Consider the following 24,342-nt stretch of genomic DNA (forward strand, 5'->3'; position numbering starts at 1 on the left):
TTTTTCAAGATGACTGTATAAAAAAATTGATTGCTCACATTACAGAAATAAGAAAAAGTAAAGATATATCAGAGCAAGAATTTACAACCATAAATGACTGTAAAATTTCAGAAGATTTTTCAGCAAGTAAATTATTATTACAGTATTTATAATAACAATATGTATAATGATAAATTGTATATTTGCAAACCCAGTGAGCATGAATAAAATATAACACTTAATATTACACAAGTCTAAAAATAATGTAAATAATCAGGCTTGGGTAATAATATTGATTATATTGGAATTTTTTTTTTATTTAAAAAAGTAAATTTAAAATTATTTTAAATTCTTCAATCTCAGTCCTTTTAAAAATGTACAAAATGAATTAGCTACAAAAGAAAAATACATATACAAAAAAAGAAAAATATATATCATTCTTAACTTTTAACATGTTACCATTTATAAAGTATTATTACAGGCATTAATGACATTTAAATTATTTTTCAGAAAAGATAAATTTTTTTAACAGAATTACAGTTGAACTTTTTATTGAATTAAAAGCTATTATAATATAAATTTTATCAAATAATCTGAGTTATTTCCTTTGTTGAACAGAGTAATACATATATTCACTGTGTAAAAGTCTGTATAAGATATTACATTGTCTGTGATTGATGATACTTTTAGTTATAATCTCCCTTTATAAATGAATCACTGAAAATTTCACAAAGGAAAAATCACTGCTTTTTATACATTCTTGCCTGTGAACACTATAGAAACCTTAGTACATGTTATTTTGCTAGGTAGTTTGAATAGTAGACTAATAACGTCAATGCCGCTATTGTCCAGGGGAACACCAAGAAGTGTTTACAATGGAATTATATGCATAGAAATATATTCTGTAATAGAAATTTTATGATAAAAATTATTTATACTGAAATACTCACAAAAATAATATGCACCTTCAATAAAAACCATGAATATGTAATCATACTGATAGGCATCATAATTTTATACAAGTCAATTGACAATTTTATAAGAAGTCACTTAAAAACAGTTTGAATCAAACATTAATCAACAAAGGTGAAAATTAACAAATTATATTAATGTTACAATAATCTTCATATTGAAAAACTGCACGTTTGTCCGTGCTCAAATCTATCTTTGTTTTTAATTTTTTTTTCTGAATAATCTCATTTTATATACACAGTACAACTCAATCTCATAATTTTAGGCAAGGGGAGCATTTTGAAATGGTATCCTGGTTGTTCAAATAGTTGAGACAGGCTGGTTAACTATAATATAAATTAAATTCAATGACTAATTAAGATTATTCTTGGATTGATGATAAATCAGAGAATGAGATTAAAAATATATAAATCCAAGAATTTGTCAGTTTTAAGATGATGTGCCAGTGGGTAATGACTAGCATTATAGTAAAACACATTGTAAACTTCATTATTTAGAAAAGAAAATTCAGAAAAAGTAGGTTAACAATTTTACAAATGCGATAATTTAAACAAAATAGCATTAAAACCCATTAAATCTATTAACCTTTAAGTGTTGACTTTGTAGACAAACAAATACCAGTTCTATTTGTAAAAAGTATTTATCATGTTGATTAAAAATATTAGATGACTACTGTTATAGTCTTTCTTTAGACTATAATGTATTGTTGCCGAATGGCTTTGACAGCACGTGGCACTTACTAACCTTATGATGGCCCAGAAAAGAGTCATTTTTGTCGTCGACTGGCTTCGACAGCCCATTGTAATTGATAACATGGTGGCCCTGAAAAGGGCCGTTTTTGCATTAGCTCTGAGAAGAGCTATTTGGTCCGAAGGTGGTCTCCAGCAAAGTCGGGGAGCTTGTCTATTGAAGTCCAACCAGGCTTTCCCTCAGCAGCAGTTGGGTCTCCACTACAGCATGGCAGTGGTGACCCCCCAGAGCTGATGAGCTAGAGCTGGAGCGGGAAGGTAGCATCCATATCCAGCAATTCCCTCAGCGGGCCGGCCAGGCCTGGTGCTCTGGCATGGATATTAGCATCTGCCGGGAGGTCCCACATTGAGCCAGCCAGGGAACTTCTTCTGTCTTCTTCAATCTTCTTCTCCAGGTAGTGGTTGACGATGAATTGAATTCACTCTCGTGGTGCACGCTCTTTTATTGGAGCCTGAGAATGGTGGGGCTGCAGCGCCACTATGGTAGGAGAACTGTGCAGTGGTAGTGCAGTGGTAGTGAGTATTAGTGCATCTGTATACTGTACTCCAGTTCGCATTTGAGTTGCTATGCCGTGTTCGGCTGCCAATATTAAATTAGGCATATTTGCCTAATATAAAGACCTGAAACATAAATAAGAATTCTTTCGATGAGAATGGTGTTCAAGTCTGAATGCTGAACAAGTCAAAGTTTCACTTGAACTGAATATCACCTGCATTTCAGTAGGCTTAGCATGTTGACATGTAACAATATATTCAACTCAGAAAAGAAGGAAAAAGGAACAAGAAACCTCTTCATTTCCTCATGCTCCTTATTAAGCTGGCTAGAGATGCTTATTGTTGATAATAATGGCCAAGTTGCTTTCATAAGTCTTCAACAGCTACTACGAATAAAGTTACTTAATGTTCATACATCAGATGACATCCATATAGAACAGTCTGTTAATTTAGAAAGTCAGTTGATCAAATAATTAGAATCACAGAATCCATCTGCTGTAATTAAAATTAACTGTAGGATTATTTTATGTATTAGATCAGTACTTTCTATACAAAAATAACCCTGATTGTTACTAGTAAATTAATTTATATCTTTTAAACAAAATTAATTAAAGATACAAAAAATACACCAAATAATTATTTTTAACATTAACAAAATCATATTAATATCATCACACAAACAAATAAGTATGTTTTTGAAGTAATTTCAGGAAATACAGATCTGATTTCAAAAATTTTCTTTATTATTTAAAGTCTACTTCCTCCTGATAGTCACTGATTTTTTTGATACAACATGATTGTTGTGAAATCTTATAACCGTCTGTTTCCACATCATCTCAACCCCATAGGGAAAGACACCTGCCTGTGACACTTACAGTCGCCGCACCACTCCCCCCATTCCTAGCCCTGATGGGCTTTAACGGGATTTCCATATCAGCAACTTTCCCTTTCAGGAACAAGTAAAAAAACCTTAATGGTGATGTTGAAAAGGTTCACTTCTGTCCCTTCAGTTCCTCTAGCCGATACTTTCTTTTCTTTCTTTTTCCTGTTTAGCCTCCGGTAACTACTGTTTTTAGATAATACTTCAGAGGATGAATGAGGATGATATGTATGAGTGTGAATGAAGTGTAGTCTTGTACATTCTCAGTTCGATCATACCTGAGATGTGTGGTTAATTGAAATCCAACCACCAAAGAACACCGGTATCCACGATCTAGTATTCAAATCCATGTAAAAATAATTGGCTTTACTAGGACTGTAACTCTTTGAACACTGTAACTCTCGACTTCCAAATCAGCTGATTTGGGAAGACGCGTTAACCACTAGACCAACCCGGTGGGTTACCTAGCTGATACTTAGTCATCCCCAAATGACAGAAATTTAACCAATTTTTTTTTCTGAAAAGATCTTTAGACTCAAGTAGAAAATTTTATAGCCTTAAAAAGTAGTCCCTTATTGTTCAGCACCCCAGCATGATATTTAGAATGCAGTCAAAAGTGAATTAAATTACAACTATGTTGGGGCTATTTATTATAAGTATTGCATTTTCTTTATATTTAAACATTTCATATTTGTATTATATAAAAACATAAATGACCTTTATTTTTTATTATTTTTTTTTTTTTTATCAGCATTTCTGTATTCTTTTAATATTCCTGTTTTTGATCAGTTTTTTGTGAGAATATTAGCAAATACTTCCCCCACAAAAAAAACATATGTTAGTTATTTTATATACTTTTTATATCTTTAAAACTTCATTCTGTCTTTTCATTGTGAAATATTTGTCCAGTGTAAATAATTTGGCATAATATGTAGCAGTTTAGTTTTATACTCCTTAAATAAAGTATTTATTTAGGATCATGATGAATATACCACAATTGTTGTTTTATATAATGATTTAATTATGTTCTTCATTTTCTTCTTTTTTTTTGTCCTTTATTATTTTCTTGAGTTTCTTTTTTTTATTTTCTATATATGTAATACTTCAATTCTTTTTTTGGCTGTATTTATTTTTGTTTTGAAATTTTTATTCTGAGTAACAATAAGTCAATAAATGTATAGTTACAACAAAAAAATTGAATATATACTATAGAGTAACTAAGACGAAAAATAACTTCTAAAAGTAATGAAATAAGCCAGTGTGAGAGGCCCAAATATATGACACACTCCTCTACTCACTATCTGAAAATTTATAATCAAGATAAATGTAAGAAAAATCCAAACATTTAAATTAATTATTAGTATGAAGGTAGTGGAATGGACTGCAAAACAAAAATACATGAGTTATCAAGTAAATTAAAATTTATTCCTCTTTTGGCTTATTGAACAAACAGGACTAATATACAGTGCCCGGCATATAAATCTGACGATTTTGTAGTAATTGTTATGTTGGCACTACTGTCAATGAGAAAGTGGGAGTGTTGTACATCGACAGGTCTATTCATGCTGTTTCAGTAGCCAGTATGTCGTGGTCGGGTGAACAACGAGGGTTTGTGATTGAAGCACAATCATTATTTTAAAAATAATGACTCTGTTATTGTAACACAGCGTTTATTTCGCAGACATTTCAATTTAAATCGACAAGCGTCTGTTCCTAGTAGGAATACGATATTGTTGTGGGTGAAGAATTTTAGGAACACATCGGTCTGCTTTAAAAATGAAACCAGCAGGACGAAAACGGCTGAGAACGCCTAAAAACATTAACGCTGTAAGGTTAGCTGTTACGCAGTCTCCACAACGTTGAGCAGCGAGACATGCTGCTGCGCTAGCCATTTCTGATCGAAGTGTACGACGAATTCTTCATGCCGACCTGAAATTACACCCATATAAGATGATGTTAGTGCAGCAACTTAATGCAAATGATTGGGCATCTCACAAAGCAGCTTGCGAGGTCCTTGAAAATGTCCACCAGGATGCCATTATTCTTTTAAGTGACGAGGCACATTTTCATCTATCAGGATTTGTGAATAAACAAAATTACCGTGGATTAATTTGCCGTGGATTATTGGGCTTCGCATAATCCACGGCAAATTCTTGAAAAACCACTTCACAGTCAGTACGTTACAGAGTGGTGTGCGGTTTCAAAGTTCGGCATAATTGGCCCATATTTTTTTGAGGAGTTAAATCGCATAGTAACAGTAACATCTCATCGATACGTAAACATGTTGAATGAATTTCTGCGACCGAAACTGAATGACTTTCAAGGACATGAGATTTGGTTTCAACAGGATGGTGCCACCACCCATACATTGCGAGAAACCATTCCTGGACGTTTGATTTCCCGATTTGGCGACATTGGTGATTTTTTCCTGTGGGGGTACCTCAAACATAAAGTCTTCAGTAGTCGACCACAGTCAATTGCAGAACTCAAGGAGGCCATTCAACGAGACATTGAAGCAGTTCCACAAGTGATGATTGAGCGAGTAATGTCAAATTTTAGAATGAGGTTAAGTGAGAGTAATGGAAAACATTTGGACGACATAATATTCAAATAAAAAAAAATCTATGTAATTAATTCACTATAAATTGCAAAAATTGATCTTTTATTTGATATATTAAATGTTTTAATAGATGAAACACAGTTTAATTATTATCCCTCAAAAATCGTCAACGTTATATGCCGGACCCTGTCTAATTATGAATTACAATATATATATTTAATGAATTATAACTTCAACTTCGTCCAGTTAAGAAATTTTTAGAAAAAACATTTTTTAGGATTTTTTTTACTTTATGCAAGGTCATTCCTACTCAGTAGTCGGCTAGGCTTAACCTATCGTCAGCCAAGGTCTCTTGATTCTTCAGAACTTAAAACTCAGTTTAACATTTGTCTATTAATAATATACCCATGAGTTTGGGCTCATGTATTACCTACCAACTCTCTCACTCTCACTCTGTCTCTGTCTTCCCTGTCACTGTTCTGAAGGCAGTATAAGTTCTGCACAGTTCAGATGCATCATCATTATCATACAGTGATAGTATAAATTATAAGACAAAGCTCGTATAATTAATTATTATAGAACCAAAAAGAGTAGTGTATTATATTTAAAAATTATTAATAATTGGATGGTATAATGTAAAATAATTTGTAAAAAATAAATAAAATGATAAAAACACGTTAAAACTTATTAAGAACCAAGGATGATCATTTAAAACAATCTTCTGAAAGAAAATACATGACATCTACATTTAGTAAAATGTTTATACACAAGTATACAAATTTTGAGGTAATATATTGGTTAAATTATATATCTATATAAACCACATTTCATGTTATATTCTACATTCTCCTATATATTTGCTACTGTGTGGCATCATTTGCATGTAAACTGAAATGTAGAATTCTACTCATATTACTCTACAGGATCAAAGTGTCTAGTAACAACTTCTGACCTAATCTCTTGGTTTAAGTTCCAACTTCCTAAACTTAAGTTTGAAGCACGCCTCTGTTACCTCCTCAAGTCTCTTCACAAGTACAACATTGTAATGTAGTTTAGTTAGAAAGTCAACTTAACCCTCTAGATGTTGTATGTTCATTCGATCTCAGAATTCCTTACATCTTATCTTGAGGTTAAAATTATAGTTTGTGTTTATTTATTAGTGCAAAACTTTGTTTGTGCGTGTGCATGTGTGTAAATTTGTTGAAAACATAAAATTAAATATGGATTTTTTACTATTGCTTTCATAACACATGTGTACTAGGTTATCACTCATTAATACTATTAATTACAGACTGTAAAAAGAAATGTAGTTAATATCACCAATTGTAACTCTAGGACATTTTTAACTTCAAGTATAACACCATAAGAGATGTAATATTTCTTATTGCAAATAATCAAATAAACATAAAATGAAGTATACTGAAAGAAACAAAAAAATAAAATGTTCATTGCAATGGTAGTATTAAAATTTTTCTTGAAAAAAAAAAAATATATTATAGTAAAATCATATAGCCCATCTGATTAGAAAAATTTGTATAGAAATATATTAGGTGACTCAAGATAATAGCTTTTGATTTCAGAATATTTTTAAATTATGGGAATTCATAATATATATATATATTAATTATATATAATTTAAAAAAACACAAATAGTGCATGGAATAGAAAGTATTTCTGAGCCACAGTATACATGTTAAAAAATATTTATTGTGAAATTTTAATGCTAATGTATACATTATTTTATTCATTTAACTTAATATTAATGCTAACAATTTTAAAGGAAAGTTATAAAAATAAGATATTTTCTCTAATAAAGAAATTTTGAGTTTTGGTGCAGTAACATTAAAATTAAAATTTAATACATTTGGATATTTTTTAATGACACTACTGAGATATACCAATGATTCTAATTTTATAACTACCTCATTCTGAAAAATAGTTAGAAAACTGCTAATGTAGAGGTAGCCTGCAATCAGATTACATTGCAGTTTTTTTTTCTAAACATTCACATTAATTAATAAAATACATTTTAATTAATTATATCATATTAATTTAATTATCATATTTCATTTAATACATGAATCATTTTTATAATTGTTTTCATTCACCTTTTTTTTATTATTTTCAGAAATGAGGCGTGCATTTGATTTGGTAGCATTTCCAAAAAGAAAACAGAAAATTTTCTGCCCATCTGGTAAGAAAAACAAATTCTGCTAGATTAATGTATCATCATTATTATTATTATTATTATTACTTTTTTTTGCGCTCAAAACAATATTTTAAGCTTCACATCACTTAAAATCTCCCTATGTTCATGTGGAAAAAAGAGCAATCCTAATAGAAATTAAAGTAAAATACCCTAAAAATCATTATACTGCATTAATTTGGTTATATTAAATAAATGAAGTAGTGATTATAAAGACATCAAAGAATTGCAATAACATAGAGAACTGTAACATTAGGTTGTAAATTTAGAATGAAAATTAATATTGGCAAAGCAAAAATTATGAGCGTAAGTAAAGACGTCAGAGACTCAAGGAATTAGAGCAGGTGTTATCATTAAATATCTAAGGAAGAAATTACTTCAAGTGGAAACTGCACTGAGAAGATAAGAAGCAGAATTTTCATAGAAAAACAGCATTTAGAAGGTTTCAAGGCTAATAATGAAAAAAGTAGGATAATATGTGGAGGGGATGTTATGGATCATCGAAGAAAAATAATCTTGAAAGTTTTGAAATGTAGTTATGGTGAAAAATGGAGAAAATAAAATGGCCTGATAAAGAAAGAAGTAAAGAGGTGATAAGGAGTGTAGAGAAGAAAGATTTTGGTTAGAAATATTACAAAAAGGAAAATGTTGTTTTGGGTTGGGCAATTAATGAGAAGATTTATAGAAAGAAAAATAAAAGGAAATAGGATTAGTATTTTTTTGGGCATGATAGAGAAAGAAGTTATGTTTAGTTAAAGAAAGGCACACGAGATATAGAGGTAAATGAAGGGCCAATTGATACCAATCAGAATAGTTTTACTATTAAAGAAAATCTATGCAAAATATATATAATATAAATATAATATAAAATATATATATAATAAATAAATATCTTAACTAATGTTATGATAAAAGCAACTTAAAAGAAACCAAAGAAATATTTTATAAAAAAGTAATATATCGGAAAAATAATGTTAAGTAGATATGGTTTTTTTTTTTTTACATGCTAGATAACGAAAGAGTGTCCACAGTTCATGTTGTTCTAGCACCACCTGTGGGAATCTTGAAATATCACAATCAAAATTTCCTATTCCAGTACATTTATTTACAAATATTAGTCACTATTTTACATTAAATAAATAGAAAACTTTTTTAATTGTATAAAACAAACATTAAATTATGTAGCTAAGAACTTTATTATATTTTTTGTATACAATAAAAATATAACTTGATAACATATACAATTCCTTAAGGATATAATTAATGAAATTAAACTGCATGATTTGAAAATGTTCAATTATGGGAAACTATTTATTTCAATATCTCAATTACTCAACCTGAAAGAAATTTAACCAAAATTTCACACCTACCTTCATAAATAACAAAATGTTATTTATGTTATTTATGAACCTCTCTTTCACAAAAATAAGATTTTGATGTAGACAATACATCAAATCAACACATCATTTCTTGTCATCTATTAAATTACACACTTTGTTTTTATTTTAATGAAAAGTATACAATTCTATTTCATTAATAACTTCTGATATTTTTTTTTATAACTTCTCTTTTTTTTATTATTATTGTTTTAACTATTATTTATTGTAAAAATTGCTTTACAATCAGTGGTTAATAATTATTAATAAATCAATATATTTAAATTTAAAAAAAAAAAGTTAAAAAAGAAAAGGAGATGAAGTCAGATTCGAACCAATATGCTTTCTCCTTGTTTTTTTTTTTTTTTTTGTCTTCAGTCATTTGACTGGTTTGATGCAGCTCTCCAAGATTCCCTATCTAGTGCTAGTCGTTTCATTTCAGTATACCCTCTACATCCTACATCCCCAACAATTTGTTTTACATACTCCAAACGTGGCCTGCCTACACAATTTTTCCCTTCTACCTGTCCTTCCAATATTAAAGCGACTATTCCAGGATGCCTTAGTATGTGGCCTATAAGTCTGTCTCTTCTTTTAACTATATTTTTCCAAATGCTTCTTTCTTCATCTATTTGCCGCAATACCTCTTCATTTGTCACTTTATCCACCCATCTGATTTTTAACATTCTCCTATAGCACCACATTTCAAAAGCTTCTAATCTTTTCTTCTCAGATACTCCGATTGTCCAAGTTTCACTTCCATATAAAGCGACACTCCAAACATACACTTTCAAAAATCTTTTCCTGACATTTAAATTAATTTTTGATGTAAACAAATTATATTTCTGACTGAAGGCTCGTTTCGCCTGTGCTATTCGGCATTTTATATCGCTCCTGCTTCGTCCATCTTTAGTAATTTTACTTCCCAAATAACAAAATTCTTCTACCTCCATAATCTTTTCTCCTCCTATTTTCACATTCAGCGGTCCATCTTTGTTATTTCTACTACATTTCATTACTTTTGTTTTGTTCTTGTTTATTTTCATGCGATAGTTCTTGCGTAGCACTTCATCTATGCCATTCATTGTTTCTTCTAAATCCTTTTTACTCTCGGCTAGAATTACTATATCATCAGCAAATCGTAGCATCTTTATCTTTTCACCTTGTACTGTTACTCCGAATCGAAATTGTTCTTTAACATCATTAACTGCTAGTTCCATGTAAAGATTAAAAAGTAACGGCGATAGGGAACATCCTTGTCGGACTCCCTTTCTTATTAGGGCTTCTTTCTTATGTTCTTCAATTGTTATTGTTGCTGTTTGGTTCCTGTACATGTTAGCAATTGTTCTTCTATCTCTGTATTTGAACCCTAATTTTTTTTAAATGCTGAACATTTTATTCCAGTCTACGTTATCGAAAGCCTTTTCTAGGTCTATAAACGCCAAGTATGTTGGTTTTTTTTTCTTTAATCTTCCTTCTACTATTAATCTGAGGCCTAAAATTGCTTCCCTTGTCCCTATACTTTTCCTGAAACCAAATTGGTCTTCTCCTAACACTTCTTCCACTCTCCTCTCAATTCTTCTGTATAAAATTCTAGTTAAGATTTTTGATGCATGACTAGTTAAACTAATTGTTCTGTATTCTTCACATTTATCTGCCCCTGCTTTCTTTGGTATCATAACTATAACACGTTTTTTGAAGTCTGATGGAAATTCCCCATTTTCATAAATATTACACACCAGTTTGTATAATCTATCAATCGCTTCCTCACCTGCACTGCGCAGTAATTCTACAGGTATTCCGTCTATTCCAGGAGCCTTTCTGCAATTTAAATCTTTTAATGCTCTCTTAAATTCAGATCTCAGTATTGTTTCTCCCATTTCATCCTCCTCAACTTCCTCTTCTTCCTCTATAACACCATTTTCTAATTCATTTCCTCCGTATAACTCTTCAATATATTCCACCCATCTATCGACTTTACCTTTCGTATTATATATTGGTGTACCATCTTTGTTTAACACATTATTAGATTTTAATTTATGTACCCCAAAATTTTCCTTAACTTTCCTGTATGCTCCGTCTATTTTACCAATGTTCATTTCTCTTTCCACTTCTGAACACTTTTCTTTAATCCACTCTTCTTTCACCAGTTTGCACTTCCTGTTTATAGCATTTCTTAATTTCCGATAGTTCCTTTTACTTTCTTCATCACTAGCATTCTTATATTTTCTACGTTCATCCATCAGCTGCAATATATCGTCTGAAACCCAAGGTTTTCTACCAGTTCTCTTTATTTCGCCTAAGTTTGCTTCTGCTGATTTAAGAATTTCCTTTTTAACATTCTCCCATTCTTCTTCTACATTTTCTACCTTATCTTTTTTACTCAGACCTCTTGCGATGTCCTCCTCAAAAATCTTTTTTACCTCCTCTTCCTCAAGCTTCTCTAAATTCCACCGATTCATCTGACACCTTTTCTTCAGGTTTTTAAACCCCAATCTACATTTCATTATCACCAAATTATGGTCGCTATCAATGTCTGCTCCAGGGTAAGTTTTGCAGTCAACGAGTTGATTTCTAAATCTTTGCTTAACCATGATATAATCTATCTGATACCTTCCAGTATCGCCTGGCTTTTTCCAAGTGTATATTCTTCTATTATGATTTTTAAATTGGGTGTTGGCAATTACTAAATTATACTTCGTGCAAAATTCTATAAGTCGGTCCCCTCTTTCATTCCTTTTGCCCAGCCCGTATTCACCCACTATATTTCCTTCCTTGCCTTTTCCAATGCTTGCATTCCAATCTCCAACTATTATTAAATTTTCATCTCCTTTTACGTGTTTAATTGCTTCATCAATCTCTTCGTATACACACTCTACCTCATCATCATCATGGGCGCTTGTAGGCATATAGACGTTAACAATCGTTGTCGGTTTAGGTTTTGATTTTATCCTTATTACAATGATTCTATCGCTATGCGTTTTGAAATACTCCACTCTCCTCCCTATCTTCTTGTTCATCACGAAACCTACTCCTGCCTGCCCATTATTTGACGCTGAGTTAATTACTCTAAAATCACCTGACCAAAAGTCGCCTTCCTCTTCCCACCGAACCTCACTAATTCCTACTATATCCACATTTGTCCTACCCATTTCCCTTTTTAAATTTTCTAGCCTACCAACCTTTTTCAAGCTTCTAACATTCCACGCTCCGACTCGTAGAATGTTATTTTTTAATTTTCTGGTGACCCCTTCCTTAGTAGTCCCCACCCGGAGATCCGAACGGGGGACTATTTTACCTCCGGAATATTTTACCAAGGAAGGCGCCTCCATTATTTCTATGTGAAAATGCAGAGAGCCACATTTTCTTGGAAAAAAAGCAGCTGTAGTTTTCCATTGCTTTCAGCTGCGCAGTACTCAGAGGACTGAGTGATGTTGATACGGCCGTTTAAGTCGTCCTGACTCACGCCCCTAACAACTACTGAAAGAGCTGCTGCCCTCTTTCAGGAATCATTCCTTAGTCTGGCTCTCAACAGATACCTCTCCGACATGGTTGCACCTTCGGTCCAGCTACTCTGTATCCCTGAGCACTCAAGCCCCCTCACCAACGGCAAGGTCTCATGATTCATAGAGGAGGTTCTCCTTGTAACATCCAAATATTTTATTAATTAAAATTTTATTTGGCTACAACTCTGGAACTAATGAAAATAAGTACCATTAATGATATATCGTTGAAAAGCTCTCAATGAGGGCTTATTGCAGTTAAGAAAAAGTCCACAATCCAGAAAATTTGGATTTTAGGCTTTTTGGACACCTTTGGTCATAAATTGTTATCAAAAGAGGATGTTACAACAGTACTAAATCCAAAATTTCAATATCCTACAGCTAATTATTTTTTGAGTTATGCAAAATACATATGTACACACGTCATGCCAAAACTAGTCAAAATGGACATTTCCACTGAATTCTGAAAACCAAAATTTTTGTGATCACAATATTTCCTTTATTTCATACAAAGAAGTAAAAAACCCATCCTTTAATTTCATAAACTTACAGCCTTAACAATTGATTGATTCGGTTTACATAAACTTTATTTCTCATTCTTTATAATAACTTAAGATTCAAATTAAGATAACTAGAAAAGGTAATTCAACGGTATTGAATTAGACTTTTTATTTCCTTGTATGAAGTAAAGGAAGTATTGTGATAATGAAAAATTCCAGTTTCCAGATTTCAAAAGAAATATCCATTTTCACCAACCCTGAATCTATTTTGACTAGTTACGGCGTGCTGTCTGTACATACATATGTATGCATATGTACATATGAATCACGCATAACTCAAAAATGATTTGCAATAGGATGGTGAAATTTTGGATTTAGGACTGTTGTAACATCTAGTTGTGTACCTCCCATTTTGATTGTAATCGACTGAACCAAAAGTGTCCAAAAAAAAGCCCAAAATCCAAACAATTTGGATTTTGGACTTTTTCTTAACTGCAGTAATAAGCCCTCATTGAGAGCTTTTCAACAATATATCATAAGTGGTACTTATTTTCATTGGTTCCAGAGTTACAGCCAAATAAAATTATAATTAAATATTTGCATCTTAGGTGAAGGAATATCGATTCACATCAGACTTCATCTCCTTTTTTTTAAATATTTTTTTTTTTTAATTTAAATATATTGATTTATTAATAATTCTCTCACTGTAAAAAATTGTACAATGAATAATAATTCAATATCAAAATCAATATGAAAAAATATCAGAAGTTTTTAATGAAATAAAATTTTATTTACTTTTCATTTTAAAAAAATGTTCAATTGTAATTTAATAGGCACACAAGAAATCATGTGTTGTGTAAATCATATTTTTATATTTTAAACATAATCTTTGGCAATCAATAACATGCTATAAGATGTAATCAGCACTTAACTAAGAATTTAGTCACTAATCAAAATGCCTTCTTTAAGAAGTAACTGTGTCACTGAATGAAGTTAATAAAAAAATAGTTTTTGTTAAAATTCATATATAGATTTTTTTGTAATTGTTAAAAATAATATTTTGTCAATAACTCTCATCTGCCTCATATAATGAAAAAAGTTAATATAAATTGCTTTAATTAACTTTAATTTTTAATATTATGAACGTTTTAGAAGTTGAATACTTAGGCTCTCATTTAAAATGGCATCAAAATTGGGCTTTTTTTTAATAATTTTAAACTGCTTTTATTAAGAGATAAAAAATTAATAAACATTTTATGAGATAAAGTTTTTAACAGAAAAAGCGAATATCATTTTGCTGATACAATGAATAGTTTAGAAATCACAGCCAGCAAATGGAACCTTACCACATGAAAGTATAACACACTCTCCCCCTACATTTGCATCCCTAATATACATTATACCGTATGTTGGTTTGTCAGTGAATATCAATGCACGCATTGAGCACTTCACATAATATATTTTAATAGAATTATTTTCACCCTTTTGAATATCATTCCTCTATATTCAGTGTTATGTAATTATAAATACTGATTGAATTTATGTAGAACAAATTTCACTGATTAATTACTGAAGAGAGGAAAATGTATTATAAAAATTTTATTATTTAGTTATAACAGTAGACTAGATAAAATTATCATAGTTGAGAGTGACCAAAATTCAAATTCAAAATTAATGAACGTCCACTTAACAGAAATGCTTTGTGATGCTGTATGCTAATTTCTCATTGCAAAATCAGAACCAATCGAAGTGTAAGGATAATATGATTCATCTAATGATATAAATAACTGTTTTTGTTACTTAATAAAGCATCAAGAATGTTTAAAAAAATCTTGTGACAACGCTTCTTATTATTAAACGAAAAGAATTCCAGCTGTGTTATAGAAAAACAATGATATCAAAATGTGGCTTAGTTCAAAAGGAATAATTTTTGAAGAGGTTTAAGTTAATGTTCAATCATTGCAAAGGGTTTCGCGTATTAAAAGTAATTATAGTCCATATAAAATTGGTTTGACACACAACGCCATATTGGTAAGTTCTGTTTTTATTCAGCTCCTAACGAATATGTTTGCCGGCCTCCGTAGCGCAAGTGGTAACGTCTCAGACTTTGATCCGGTGGTTCCGAGTTGGAATCCCAGTCAGACATGGCATTTTCATACGCTATAAATCATTCATATCACCAACTGCACCATCTGCATCACCAACTGCGGTTGTCCTTCTTGGTGGCTTTACTTTGTGTTTTGGTGTTTTTTTTTTGTTTTTTTTTATTTAAATAAAATACAGATGCTTTAGCTGTTATATAATTCAAAGAAATTTGTTACTTAATCACTTCTGATTTTGTTTACATTGCCAACAGCCATAAGGCTCTTTGTGATTGGTTGTTGTGTTTGACAGCGGCCATCTTGCATTGATCTGATTGGTTTTCCTTTGTTTACATTTCCATCTGATTTATTAGCCTCTTATTTATTAAAAAACTGTACAAATTAAAAATAGATAGATAGATTTATTAAAAATAGATAAAACAATCTTTTATGCGGGTTATATATCATGCTAAAATTTGAGCTCAATCGGTGCAGAAAATTTTGAGTTTTTGAAGCCGTACACAAACGAACTTAACATTTTTATATATATAGATATATAACCCCAATTTAAGTGAATGGTACTTTCATACTACTTATACCTCAAAATGTAAAGAAAATTCTTTTTTACCCCCCACTCCAACCATGTAACTGAAAGTAATACCATACTTTTCTTGGAAAAGTCCTGTAAAACATTTCAATAAATATTTGTTTCTTTAATATTTTTTACATTTACATTTTTTTAATAATTATCTACAAAAAAAAATCATTTTGATTAACATCAGTAAAGTAGTGAATTGATTTATGCGCAGAACACACAGGCATCAACCAACACATATAATTTACCTTGCCCTTTTTATTACTATTCACGAAGTATTTATTGCAATACTATAAGTAGTTTAATAGAACACATAAATAAGCAACATTTAAGGAAATTATAGCCTATATAAAAAATGCTATTAACTTTAAAAAATTATTATTTATATATATTTTTTTAATTATATATATATATATATATATATATATATATATGCATATATATATTTTTTAATAATTATTATTGAAAAAGTAAATACTTTGTTTAAAGGTAAGAATAATGTATTTTAGTCAAAATTTTTAGAATATGCCATCATACCAATTCCAAGTAATCGCTAACTTGATTTACTTATTATTTGTTTACTTTTTCATTTCATTTATTATTATAATTCACTCATATAATGAGAATATCTTCTAAAATGTCAATCCAAGGTGTAAACTATTATATGTTGACTAAATTACTTTCAATTGACAATTACCTGAACTGTTTTGAGCACATCAGTGCATTAAGTAGTTCATATTTTGTTCCTGCGATAAAATAAATGAATTTATTTATGAAATGATAGTGGATATATTTTATATGGATACCTTAGACTGCAATATTTAGTTACTGAAATCTCTGCCGAGGCATTTGCATCGATGGCATCCTGACAGAGGCGAAACAGATGACTGTGTTTTGTTATCAAGTTTAAAGGATTTAAAAGATGACGTCTGGTAGAGCCCCATCAGGGCTAGGAACAGAGGGGGTGGTATGGCAACCAGGATCGTCACAAGGTGTCTTCCCCTACAGGAATCGGAATTTTGATAAAAATTCATTAATGTATCTAAATAATTGTGATCATAAATTGACTAATCCAACACTGCTCCAAAATTTTATTTTGAGCACACATATTTTCGATCATTTTGATTCAAAGTAGTTAGATCAATTTTCAGGTGACAATTTAGAAAATAATTTTACTGTACAATTTTATTAAATTTATTTGTTTTGTTTGAAAAGCTGATCATATTATGTAGGGTCAAAGTCTTTTTATAATTTTCTTTTGGTATTAGAATGTTTGTCATCAACATATCAGATAGGTTGTTATTATGACATGTTAATGAAGGGTTTTTTCAACAGCTTTTTCTCATTCATTTTTGAAAAGTTGCTTAAAAAAAAATTACAGAAGGCAATTATTATATAAGAAAGGTGTTAATGTATAATTCAATGATTCAATGTTTCACAACAAGAAATTGTATATAGTAATATTTGTTCCAGTATTTCTTTGGCTGTGGTGCATATGAAGCGCTTAAGAGCAACAAACAATATTCAGAATTCTTTTCTCTAATAGTAATGGTATTCACTATCCAGCATTTGGTAAAGAGGTGCCACTTATAGGGCATGAATTATCACTGAACTTCTTGGCATGCTGACTGCAACACTGATGCCATTTCTTGCAGAAATTTCATTTGGCTAAGAGAAGGGAAAGGTAACAGGAAACCATCTCAAGCTCACTTTCCTGTAAGCCTGATATGAAATGCTTATTCTTACAGATACCTTTATCAATGTGAGTGACTTATGACACATCAGAACCCCAAACAACCATTATGACTTCATATATATTAAGTTGACAATACCACATCTAATTAAAGAGTTTATTAAAAATATATTTTATTGAATTTATAATAAATGAAATGAAATTCAATTTTTGGAGAGGAAATCTCATTTATTTGAAAATAGCCATACATTGTAATAAAATAAATTAGTCACAAACAGAAACTCGCGAAGATTTTATGTACGGTGAATAAAATATTAAATAGACTGAAATACACATGCGTGTGCACACACACTCTCACGCACTCTCATGCGCATACATGCCCGCACACACACACTCTCACGCACTCTCATGCGCATACATGCCCGCACACACACACTCCTACAGCCTAATAACATTCTTAATGACCAGCTAATATCAAATTACACATTTCTCTGATCCATGATAGCATCATTAAATTTTAAAACAATCTCTTTTATCTTCATGCTTCTCCTCCTCCCCCTCCTCTGCCACCCATATTTAAACCACAAACCTCCATCTACACTACTCCCTTCTCATTACACCCTTTAAAACAAATCCTGCAATAAAATAGAATATTGAATATGTAACAATATATGTTATATTGAATATATTCAATATGTTTGCATTTCAGACTGAAATGCAAATGTTCATCTAAAATAAATTAGCAGCTATTGTAATAATTAATTGCTCCAAATTATTTTTTTTATTTTAATTTGTAGTTAAAGTAGAATTAAGCAGACACCATATATTTTTGTTTATTAGAATTTAAATAATTTTTGTTCTTTCCACCTACAAGACTGGAATTTTACTGTCAAGACTAGTTTCAATCAACACTTATGATTCCAGTGGTTTTAAATAAAAACAGAGATTAAATGCAGTGATTGTCTGTTTAATTAGCAGTGATTATTTGCTCTTCAATGTGTTAGTCATAGTACAAAATAAGCTAATGTGTCTTGCATAGTCAGATATACAGTATAAGAGAGGATTAGCAATACTCAGTTTGGTTTTTGAAATGGTTTGGTATATATATATATATATATATATATATATATATATATAACAAATGCAAACATAAATTCAGCCTTATGAAAATCTGCATACAAAATTTGATGGGGAAATTCTTATAAATATTATTTAAGTTGGTAAAACAGTGATAAGAATTTTAATAAATCAAATAATCAGTACAGTACTGTATTTGTTATAAAAAATTTTAAATATTAATAAGGTTTTAAATTTAAAAAAAAAAAATTTGATTGACTGAACAAATATTTGTTCTATAGATTTTAATGTATTTTATTTCAATGTGTAAATGTAAAAAAAGAAGAAATTTTAAAGGAAACATTACTGAAGATGGGCTTGTACCTGAAAGTGCTATAGTGAGCAAAAAAAGTAAAGGTAAAAATGTTCTTTAATTCTGTACTTTGTGGAGCGGCTGAAAAAATTATATTATATGATAACTAAAATTTACGTACAGAGGAGATATGGACTACAAAAAGTTTAATTTAAATAAATTATATATATATATTATACATATCATTTCTGAAAAGATCATCAATAGAATTTAGCATGAAAGATTGTTTCATATTTTTTTAATATCCAGAATTGACGACAAAGATATTTACATAATTGCCAGTAGATATCCAACATCAAATGTTGGACCAGAAAATCAGATTTCAAAAATCATTATTAAAAGAGGTGTACATCAGAATTACATATACTGTCTTTTTGATTTTTTATCTGTATTCTGCAGAAATTATCAAATAACATTTATTACATGTAATGTTTTTTACTTTTGAGTTGATTATGGATGTCATAATCCCAACCAACCTTATTTTCAACATTTCCCTCCTCTTAATCAATTTCAAAAAGCGCTGTTGATCTTTCTAACATTTTTGTTGTCCATGTTATAAAATACTTTACTCCACTCAAACATTTTTTTCTAATCATTTAATTTATTATACTAGCAAATTGCTCTTCAGTATGAAATTTACCTAAACTTATGCCAGTTTACTTTCAGTGAATTCTTTCTTACTTTATCCATATGCAAATACAAAAATTTGGGAATTTCTAGAAAATCATGTGCTCTTACAAATATTTAACTCCTTGTTACCTTCAGTACTGCTACCTAACATAGACTTACTACCGTTTACTCTTTCAAATTCTTCCATAACATTCCTTAATATGTCTACATCGTAACCAGTTTTATTGAAATTACAATATAATCAGCAAATCTTAAAATTTTTATTTTTTCTCCTAATATTCTAATCTGGCCTCAAATTTTATATTTAGCTCCTTAACTGATTATTTAATTAAAAAATTGGAAACAATGTGGATGTGTTACATCCCTGTCTCATTTTTTCTGTTCTGTAGCTTGCCTACAACTTTTAGTTTAAATATTTGATTTTTGTTCAAATTACATCTCATCCATCTCTGTTTTTCTGGAAAAAAATAGTTATTTTTTTATTAAACCTTCCACCTTTCCGTTCTCCTAAGTCAAACCAGTAAATAATTTGAAGTTAAAAATGTTAAATGTATAATGTAGTACTTTTCATACTTGATCCTGTTATTCTTTATCATAAAAAATACTTTTATGTAAATCTGTTGATACTTTTCATGATTCATAAATTTATTTAGTTTATAGGTTTGAATAGCCTATCCACTCCTACTAATGATAATTTCACATTATAAACAATTATAGAATGACAATGATGGTGAATTTGTTATATACATTTACTTTAAATAATAAAAAATAAATCAAATATTTCCTTGAGTTGATAAGACACTAGCATTTTATACATTTATTAATTTTTTTATGCCTTTAAAAAATGATTTTATTGCTAATTAACAATTTACTAAAATTTCATTGGATTATAGAATACATATTATAAAATTATTATAATAATACATATTATAAAATTATCAAGTAAACAGAAATTTTCATATGGATGCTATTTATCTGGATTATCAAAAATCATGTAATTGAGTCCTGCTTTTTAAGTTATTTTTAAAAATAACCATTTTGTAGAGTTCTGTAATGGTTTATGTATTCCACAAATAGTAATTTATGTCCTTTATTAATTTTCTGTTACTTATTATTGGTTTACCAATATATCTCCAACATCAGATTTGTTAATATATGTGCTGATGCTATCAAATTGTACAGACAAATATCCATTAAAAATGAATATTTACTTCTCCTAAAAGATCTGAATGAGATTTTCACTTGATGAAAAATAATGACTTTAAAAATAATGACGTTTCAACATATGAAAACACTTTAATAAGATTGTGAATGAAGCAGACAAGTTAGCTGGCTTTCTGTTTCACAGTTTAAAATACTTTCACGATGTAAATGTCAACAGTTTATTTAATACTTTTATCCATTCAAAACTCAAATATGCCTTGCTTATTTGGGACCCTTACCATTCATTACAAGTATATTCATAATACTGAACTGATACAAAACAAACTTTTGCCATATTTATACCTGAAAAAGTTTATTTTACCCTGTTGATTACTCAATAAAATTGCGTAATAAGATTACTATGCAGGTTATTAAATGTAATTTCATTATAAGAAAGGAATGACATACGGGGTTTGCTATTTATGAAAAAATCTTGAATAATCTTATTGATTAGTCAGAAAACAAGGTTTACATAAAATTTTATATTCCACAAATAAAAAAAATAAACAGTATTTTGTTTCGCATTACAAGAATCAGAACAGTTCACCATGAGAAATCTCTCTTTATCAGATTATTGTACCTACCTAACTTTTTGTATTGTGATTGGATATTTTTGGTGATAGTTTTAGCATATTTCAAGCTCTGAGTTACCAACTGCTAAATGAATAATACATTTTATAAACTTTTACTGACTGATTTATATCATTATAATCTCCTCTCTCCACTTTTTACTAACTCATAATAATGTCTTTCAGTACTTACTTTTTCTTCACCCCACACTGTTACCAGTCATTCAAGACTAATGGAAAACTTTTGATGTAACATATTAAATAGTTTTATGATTTTAACTATATAATTATACAAGTTACTGGGTACTAGATAACTTATTATACTAGATCGTGGATACCGGTGTTCTTTGGTGGTTGGGTTTCAATTAACCACACATCTCAGGAATGGTCGAACTGAGAATGTACAAGACTGCACTTCATTTACACTCATACATATCATCCTCATTCATCCTCTGAAGAATTATCTAAACGGTAGTTACCGGAGGCTAAACAGGAAAAAGATAACTTATTATAAATGAACCAATTGTATAATTAATATTATGTAATTTGTGATTATTGTGATTAAATAGTCTATCTAAAATCCAGTTATAATGATATTATTGTAGTAGTCTAATTTTTAATGAATGACTTCAAGCATGCCATTATTTAAAATATCAATAAGGCTGTAATGGAATCCCTGTAAGCCTTAGTATTTTAATTTTTATAAATAATTAATTTGGCGTTTAAATTGTAATCCACTATTTTATTATTTATATTAGAAAGAGATTATACTTAATTATAATTTTACACACTATTTATATATAAAAATTATATGTTAATTCTTAAGTATGTAGTTACAGTTTTAAAATTATATCAATAATTTAAATACTCGTATAAATATTATATCGCACTGGTCAGCCAAGTGTTGAAAAACCTGGATTTATCAAGTAGATCTAGGTTCAAATCACAGCCCAGGTAATAATCATCATAAACACTACCATCAAACAAAATAAAATAAATTCCAACATAAAAAATTGTAATTAAAAATAATAAATGAGTAAAAATGTTTAATAAAATAAATATTACTTTAAGAAAATTTTTAAGTGTTATCATATTCCAGCTAACAATAGCATCAACATGAAATAAGAATACTGGCTCTATTAAAGGTTAATCAATTACAGTTAAATCAACAATCTATATATGAATGTTTTTGTTATGTGTGTGGCAATAGATAAATGAAAATGGAAGTAATGTATTATTAAATGATAACAAATAACAATCATCCAGCACTATGAGTATATATTATTAATATTATATAGGTAATATGAGATCACACTTCTGGAGTGTGGGTAGTAATTAATGTATGCTCTGTATATTATAGGCTGCTGACTTAACACAATGTAAAGTTGTGGTCAATTTCATAAATAATAAGGTTACTATGGCTGCAACATAGTTAAATTAATATGAACATAATATAATACATTATATCAGTTACATAATTTATCAGTTGTCCAGCTACTAATCCAAATTAATCAGAAGCAAAGATAATCCAAATTAAAGGAACAACTAAGACCATAAGCTAGTAAATGTTTGGCTGAAAACAAACATTTTTTTTTTTAATTGCTTACACAAAGACACTAGTGAGAATTACTGTCAAAATATATTATTTTACTTTTTCAAAACAATCCAACTTTTTTTTTGTAATTTCTCATCTGCTCTTAAATAGGTAACATTAGTACTGTGAACCCTTGTACACCTGGTGAATGTTCGTTACAACAACAATATAAAGATTTTTTTTTTTTATTTATATTACTTTAATTTGTAATTTTACTTAGTTATTTCTTTAATTTTTATTTAAAAAAATGAATCTTCTTAATTCTTAAAAATTTATTTTCTAAAATAATGTCTTTTTTAAATAGTAACTTCTAAGCTTTCCTATAAACGTAAAAGTAAACGTTTTTCTGTAGATTATCTAAATAAAGTTAAATAATAAGGTTCCTGCCTATGAAATAATGCTCTCTGTGTTTATTTATTTTCTTTTAATTGATATTAAGGAACAGAAAATAATTTGTGATATATGAAATGCTACTGAATGAATTTTATATGTTGAATGCTCCCTATATTTATTTATGTATTCCATGCAAAAGTGTGTATGTAGACTTCACAGTTTGCACAAGACAATTAATATTCACTTAAAACAGATTATAAATTTAGTCCAAATGAATTCATCTAAAATGATTTAAATAAAAAGTTACTTAAATTTATAAATGATTGAGTCAAATCTATTCATAATATTTTTAAAGTATTTGTAATTTTTTTGCATTAATTCACTAAATATACTGATCTCATTAATTATTGTATTAGTATTAACTTAACTAAATATTTTGCATAAAATTATTTTAATATTTTGCACATAATTTTGTATATAAAATATTGTGTATTTAATGTAATATACTTTATTAATTAATGTATGTACACGTAACCAAATATATGTTCATCTTATAACCTCATCAATTATATTATTTCTTATGTTTTAATAATTGGGTATTATATTAACAATTTAAAAAACAAAAATTTATTATAAACTGTATAAAGTTAATTTTGTTATCCTGAAAGAAATCTTTTCTATTGTTCTACGTTATGATGTCCTGCCTTTTCTTTTATTATGTTAAATTCTGAATTGGAATTTTAATTTTGTAAGATGATTTTTCGACAAATTAATATTTTTTTGGTTTTATTATTTTTATTCTTTAAAATATCCGAAATTAATTATGTTTTTTTTAAATTTATTTTCTTTTAATTGATATTAAGGAACAGAAAATAATTTGTGACATATGAAATGCTATTAAATGAATTTTATATGTTGAAACTTTTTTTTAAAAATGTATTTTTTTATAATTGTAATTATTTATTTTTTGTTACAGAATTGAAAAGAAATAAAAG

The 24,342-nt window shown here is 29.1% G+C and overlaps 1 protein-coding gene across 1 annotated transcript in view; it reads left to right on the plus strand.

Annotated features, from left to right (window-relative positions):
* Positions 1-2,527: 2,527 nt before the first annotated feature.
* The window catches only part of LOC142326911 (IQ domain-containing protein K-like), a 33,268-nt gene continuing 11,453 nt past the window's right edge, over positions 2,528-24,342 (plus strand). The window contains exons 1-2 of the mRNA XM_075369641.1: positions 2,528-2,651; positions 7,764-7,829. Coding sequence (XP_075225756.1) covers positions 2,528-2,651; positions 7,764-7,829 — 190 coding nt within the window. The remainder of the gene's footprint in view (positions 2,652-7,763; positions 7,830-24,342) is intronic.

Source organism: Lycorma delicatula, chromosome 6 (genome assembly GCF_047948215.1).
Source record: "Lycorma delicatula isolate Av1 chromosome 6, ASM4794821v1, whole genome shotgun sequence".
NCBI classification, from domain to species: Eukaryota; Metazoa; Arthropoda; class Insecta; order Hemiptera; family Fulgoridae; genus Lycorma; species Lycorma delicatula.